Consider the following 7,232-nt stretch of genomic DNA (forward strand, 5'->3'; position numbering starts at 1 on the left):
AGCAGTGCATAAATACATGATGCTGTTTTATTCATAATTGTTTATGCAATTTACGAAATTATGTTTGATTTATATGAGTTAATTTAGACATAACGCACGCTTTTCTTTTTATAGACAGTTATTTCCTTTGCGTTGGTAATTTAATGTGCTGCAGTATTTTGCTCATTGCGCCCTCCTGTGGCTTCGGGAGACAAGCCAAAAGTTTCCTTCAGACCTATTTAATCTGCATATAAAACATTAGAAATTAGATATTCGTTTAATTTTTATTTTGTGTTTGACTGTTAAAACAAAAAATATTTGTTGTTTGTCTTAATAAATTGGGTTAATTTAAAAGTTTTTTTCTATTGCTCTTTGTTTTAAAAAAGGTTATAAAAAATGTCAATAATTATCGTTTTTTACATTTTTACAACATTATATCGTTGATACATTTTTTTGCTATATCGCCCAGCCCTAACAATACCACTCAAAAGTTTGGGGTCATTTTTTAAAAATATATTTGAAAGGTCTCTTCTGCTCACTAAGGCTGCATTTACTTAATCAGAAATACAGTAAAAACAGCAATATTGTGAAATATTATTACAATTTAAAATAAATGATTTCTCTGTGAATATTGTAAAAGTGATCAAAGCTGAATTTTCAGCATCATTACTCCAGTCTTCAGTGTCACATGATCTTCAAAAAACATTCTAATATGCTGATTTGCTGCTCAAGAAACATTTCCGATTATTGTCAGTATTGAAAATAGTTGTGCTGCTTCCTCATATTTTTGTGGAAACCGTGTTTCAGGATTCTTTGATTAATAGAAAATTCAAAAGAACAGCATTTATTTGAAAAATTAAAAAAAATCTTTTGAAAGTTATTTTTGTCTGTCCATCTAACATATCTTATCTGGATGTTTGGCTGTGCAGAGAGATGCATTAGTAATATTGGTTTTGTTTTTGTTTTATGATAATTTTGTGGTTTGCTTTGTATGTGAGTGTTTTGTGAAGGACTACATGATTCCAATAGCCAGATTGCTGCTGGGATTGGACACCACGCCTGGATCAGGGTACCTGTGCGCTGTGAGTTCAACACACTGTTTATGTGTTTAGAATGATTTGTGTTGTGATCTGTCAGCGTTTGTTTATGAACATGCTCCTGTGTATGTAGATGCATGTATGTGAAGCTGATCTCTGGATCCGCACGTACGGGAGACTCTTCCAGACGTTCTGCTCGTCTAGTTCAGAGATTCCCATCGGAATCTACCGCACAGAATCACACGCATCACCTGAGGTATCTATCTGTCTGTCTATCACTCTTTCTGTCCATCTATATTCTGTCATTCTGTCTTTCTATCTATCTATCTATCTATCTGTCTGTCTGTCTGTCTGTCTGTCTGTCTGTCCGTCCGTCCGTCCGTCCGTCCGTCTATCTCTGTCTGGGTATCTATCTGTCTATCTATCTGTCTGTCTGTCTGCCTGTCTGTCTATCTATCTATCTATCTATCTGTCTGTCTGTCTGTATATCTATCCGTTTGTCTGTCCGTCCGTCCATCCGTCTGTCTGTGTTATCTATCATCTGTCTGTCTGTCTGTCTGTCTGTCTGTCTGTCCGTCCGTCCGTCCGTCCGTCCGTCTGTCTATCTCTGTCTGGGTATATATCTGTCTATCTATCTGTCTGTCCGTCTGTCTGTCCGTCTGTCCATCCATCTGTCTGTGTATCTATCCATCTGTCTGTCTGTCTGTCTGTCTGTCTGTCTGTCTGTCTGTCTGTCTGTCCGTCCGTTTGTCTGTGTATCTATCCGTCTGTCTGTCTGTCTATCTATCTGTCTGTCTGTATATCTATCCGTCTGTCTGTCCGTCCGTCCATCCATCTGTCTGTGTATCTATCCGTCTGTCTATCTATCTATCTATCTATCTATCTATCTGTCTGTCTGTCTGTCTGTCTGTCTGTCTGTCTGTCTGTCTGTCGATCAATACTTCTGTCATCAGTCTCTGCTAACATAATATTTTTTTCTTTTCCATGGCGTCGCTATTAATATTTCCCATTGTATTTTGTGTTTCCATGGTTACGGTCGCCTCCAGTTTCAAGGTTCCGTCAGCATTGAGGGGTTAAACGACACCAGGGAGAAGCGGGAGGAGTCAAAGATCCTCACCCGGAGCTCTTCCAGCAGTGACCAATCAGAGCACCCACTCCTGAGAAAGAAGAGCTTGCATTGGACGAGGCACCTCAGTAGGCGGAGCGTGAAGAGGAGCGACTCCTCCCTCAACTCCATCCACCAGCGTCTGGGCGTGTTACGCCGCTCAGAAAGGGAGGAGCTTACGGAACTCGTCAGGAACCGCATGCAGCACTTGGGCCTGCACACGGCTGGATATAGTAAACCACGCCTCTTACCTCATTAATAATATTAATATGTATAATATTTTTATGCTTAATTAAAGAATTTTGGTTTGTGGAACATTACGGAAAGATCATGTTTGATATGGTTAGGAGGCTGTAACCACCATAACCCTTCTCTTTCACAAATTCCTGACGGATAAAATCAGCTCCTGTCCTACATTTCTCTCAGATCAAGTTCACTTGAAAATTGATATCAGATTATGGAATTAAAAAGGGCTGTGAACACTGATTTATGTTGAATCCTGAATATGTGGTTACATTCTTGGTCAGAAGAACCTTTGTTTGATCAGAAATTATACTTCCAGATAATTTTGATCAGAAATATTTCTCTCTTCCTCTTTTTTATTCTGACTTTCATCTCTTATAGAGGATGTCACAAATCTAACGGCCAGTGATGTGATGAACCGAGTTAATTTGGGGTATCTGCAAGGTAAACACCCTCTACTATAGTGTTGCCATGAATAGTTTGCTCCTGTGGTTTATTTATTCTTTTCATAGTATTCTACCCACATGTATTGAGAGTTATATAGAAGACAAGACATGAAATTATAGGGAGGAGATGATGCAAGCCAGATTTCGTGGCATATTTACATTTTAAAGAACTTAATTTTTAACCATTATAATTCCCAGTCAATGTTTTTCAATCGAATTTCATGCTACATAGCACATTACAAATTATAACACCTTATACTGTAGCCTAAAGTTTCTTATCTAGATGTTAAAGTGCTTCGTCTTTTCCTGTGGAACATTAACCACGCCCATATCGTTTGAGTGACAGATGTGTCCACCAATCTCTGTTGCAGATGAGTTGAATGACCAGCAGAACTCCATCTCATATGTGCTGATAAACCCCGCCCCCGACACACTGCTGCAGCTCAATGATGTTGTGTATGTATCACATCCTGACAGATACACATATACACACATTTATTCTTAAACTAATTGTAGGCACTATTCAGAAATATTCAGATACTTTTTTGGCCTACTTTATCATCGTAACAGTATTCTTTTTGGTAGCTAGAACTATATTAAGTCATTTTCTGTAATTAAAATAAAGCTGAAATAAAATAAAATATTTTAAACATAAACCAGTGTTATTATAGTAAACTAAAAGTGAAACTAAAATTAAAAACACTGAAACTAAAATAAAAAAATCTTTACTTGAAATAAACATTAACTGAAATAAATTATAAAAAAGACGTATTTCAGTTAGTTGCCAAGCCATTTCTCATTTTAATTTAATTTAGTATTTTATTTTAATTCAGTTTAACTTGATGTACTATAGTAACTAAAACTAAAACTGAAATAAAAGTTAACAAAAACTATATAGACATATAAAACACAAAAACTACTAAAAATGACAGAAACACACAAGAAAATTGCTCAAATTTAAAAATAAAAAAATCTAAAATTAACTTAAATTAAAAACCTATTAATAATAATAATAATAACTTTATATATAATGTTATAATATAATATATAATATTATCTCAATGATACTAACATAACACTGACATAAACATAAATATGAAATATTAAAACTTTAACAAAAATGAGAAATGCTGATAAATCAAGTACTAAAATTACTACAACTACAACTGAAATAAATTAATTAAATCTATATAGAAATATAAAAAAGCCCATAAGACTAATAAAATGTCAAAAGCATGTAACAAAAACTAAAATGAAAATGAAAACTGAAAATATAAAAATATAAAGTTGATTAAATATAGTATATTATTATATACTACAATAGTATATAAATAATACTAAAATAACACTGTACTGTAAACATCCCTACTGTCATACTAGAGATTTTAGTCATACCAAACTGCAATTATGATTAATCTTATTTGTCTTTTTTGTAGATTTTAATCAATGTTAGGGTTTAGATTTTTAGATTTGATTTAATTTGGCATTTTTAAAGACATTATTTAGTCATGCATCTGTTTTTCTCAGGAAGACCACCCAAAAAAATCCCCAAAATGTAGGCCATTCCAGGTTTTACTGTTTCTGTAGGGACATTTGTTCATATTTATGTGTGTTTGCAGGTGTGTGTCAGGTTTAAGCAACTTTGTGGTGATATTTGTCCCTCATAAAGACAGCAAAACCTGATGCACACACTTGTACTCAGACATATGCATGCACACAAACATCTGTGTCAAGAATCACACTGTCAGAGTAAAACCTCAAACATGAAACATGCTCATTGTGTTCTGCAGGTTCCTGATCCGTCCGGATCCACTGGCACACATAGCCGAAGCACCGCCTGTACAAACCCGCCGGTGCCGGTCCACGACTGACACACCAGAACTCAACAAGATTTAACCGGTCAGAACTACATCAAAAAAACATGCCAAAAGCCATGATAGAATTGGACTATAAAGAACTGTCAGCACTTTAAACTTTTCATACAAGCTCTTGCTCTTAGATTCATCAGTGGTATTATGGTCTGAACACTGCATTTAATACAAATAGCTTTGTGAAATATTGTGCGGTGAAGTCAAAGTTCATGTTCCATCAGAGAAGAGGGTTATTTATCCAGTGCAGTAACAAACACTCAGATCACACAGATTGTCCTGTTGTAGAGCAGACACTAGAGGGCGATACATTTAGCATAAAAACTGATTGCAGTCATGCAATTGACTTTGTCATTTGGATAATCATGTTTTTGCTGTTGTAATGCAGGCATGCATTTCTTGTTTCGTTTTCATGTTTGTTTATTGCCTTACTGTGTTCTGCATTAAGGAAGATCACAAACAGACTACTTAATTCTGTACAGCGGCCACAAAAATTATTTAAAATATCTGAATGTCATTGCATTAGATAAAACATCAAAGTAGCATTTATTTTAAAGAAAAGTACACCAGTTGATTCAAAGACAAAGACTTAAAGGAATAGTTCACCTAAAAATGAAAATTTGCTGACAATGTCCTCACCCTCAGGCCATCAAAAAATGTAGATGAGTTTGTTTCTTCATCAGATTTGGAGAAATGTAGCATTGCATCACTTGCTCACCAATGGATGCTCTGCAGTGAATGGGTGCCGTCAGAATGAGAGTCCAAACAGCTGATAAAAACATCACAATAATCCACACCACTCCAGTCCATCAATTAATAACTTGTGAAGCATGCTACATTGGTGAGGCAGTGATGGAATGCTACATTTCTCCAAATCTGATGAAGAAACAAACTCATCTGCATCTTGGATGGCCTGAGGGTGAGGACATTTTCAGCAAATTTTAATTTTTGGGTGAACTACTCCTTTAAGTGTCTATTTTTTTGGAGGGGTCACTGTATTGCATATGACCTCCATTCTAGTCATTATTATTGCTGTGCACATTTGGTTAGTTTTCAATTAGACTAAGTTGTCCACATACCAGTAATAATGAAATGTGCAACGTGTTGATATTGTAATTATAATGTACAATGTATTTATATAGAACGTAATTTGTACGTCAGATATTTTTGTGATTTTGGTGCCTTTTGAAATTAAAGTGTTTAATGCATGTTGTTTTAGGTTGTGTGTGTGTGTGAGAGAGAGAGAACATTTAATAGTGCTGTGAGGTGTGTCCATTTGGAAGTACAACTCATGATCATGTGAGAGTGGGAATAAGAGCGAGTGCCAGCAGTGTGGGGTACACACACTCACACTCACACACACACACACTGCTGAGAGAGGCAGTTTCGGTCGACAGGTCTGAGCAAGAGGGCGAGACTGGGAGGCGTGTGAACGGCAAGGTGTGTGTGAGGAAAAATTCATGGAAAAGAGTGTTATTATCATTTTTTTAAGAGTGATTAATTATTGTACTTAAGAGGGAACATTATCAATCTAATACTCTCTCTCTCTCTCTCTCTGATATATGGGTGATTCTTCAGTTAAGGGAAATTTTCAGGCCCCTAGTGTGAGTTAATTTTTTTTTTATTGTTTTAAAGAATAGATTATAATAGAACATTAGAACTGGTTGTGTCTATTTAATTTATTTGAGCGTATATATATATATATATATAATTCTCTCTCTCTCTCTCTCTCTCTCTCTCTCTTATTAGTCTCTTGTTCTCTAGTTCACCAGAACCTTTACCTAATGTTTTTGCTTCCTAATATAACATGTACAATATAGTTCTATAAATAAATGAAATACAAATTTAAGTTTAAATACATATATTAATATCTATTTAATAATAAATCTCTCTCTCTGTCTGTTTTTAAGTTTAAAGTAGTCAAAAGTGTTTTCAAATGGAGGCAAATCAAGGTGCATTAAATATAAACACTCTTTGTTTAGGAAAGTGTTTTTTATTTATACACAATCTTCCTAGCGAACCGTGCAGAAAAAGATCTCCTTAAACTACGAACAATTCTATAAACCCTTAATTTCCTAATTAAACAACAGACAGTGATTAATATCGAACCAGACACTAAACAGGGTGTCAGATGAGTGGAGAGGAGCTGTTCGTGTCATGTTTCATTGTTCTTCTGTGAGAAGCTCTCAGATGCTAATCTCTTCGTCCTGTGGAGGTGTTTTGTGATCGTAGCGTGTCATTAGATGGAGTGTGACGCCTCCGGCCCAAACCTGCACCCGTTATGAGAGATCACCTGAGGCTGCGCTCTTTAGCATCGCCGCTCACGCCCACAAACACACCCACTGCGTTTATCTGTGCCGTTTCACACAGCCTGACATACTGTGCGCATGCAACGCAGACATGTGCTCACACGCATGCAGGTGCATGCAAACGCTTGTGAAAACACACATGCACATGGCAAACAAATGAACGTGTATGAGAAGGATGCACACATGAACAACGACAGTGTAGGATTGCAGTGGGTGTGTGTGTGTGGGTGTGTGTGTGTGTGTGT

At 36.1% G+C, this 7,232-nt stretch overlaps 1 protein-coding gene across 1 annotated transcript in view; it reads left to right on the forward strand.

Moving 5' to 3' along the window:
• Positions 1-5,315, forward strand: part of LOC107599361 (potassium channel subfamily T member 1-like) — a 26,854-nt gene extending 21,539 nt beyond the window's left edge. The window contains exons 25-30 of the mRNA XM_016290927.1: positions 978-1,061; positions 1,150-1,272; positions 2,063-2,354; positions 2,746-2,808; positions 3,182-3,266; positions 4,601-5,315. Coding sequence (XP_016146413.1) covers positions 978-1,061; positions 1,150-1,272; positions 2,063-2,354; positions 2,746-2,808; positions 3,182-3,266; positions 4,601-4,706 — 753 coding nt within the window. The 3' untranslated portion in view covers positions 4,707-5,315. The remainder of the gene's footprint in view (positions 1-977; positions 1,062-1,149; positions 1,273-2,062; positions 2,355-2,745; positions 2,809-3,181; positions 3,267-4,600) is intronic.
• The last annotated feature ends 1,917 nt before the right edge of the window (positions 5,316-7,232 follow it).

Source organism: Sinocyclocheilus grahami, unplaced genomic scaffold (assembly GCF_001515645.1).
Source record: "Sinocyclocheilus grahami isolate Dianchi unplaced genomic scaffold, SAMN03320097.WGS_v1.1 scaffold265.1, whole genome shotgun sequence".
NCBI lineage: Eukaryota > Metazoa > Chordata > Actinopteri > Cypriniformes > Cyprinidae > Sinocyclocheilus > Sinocyclocheilus grahami.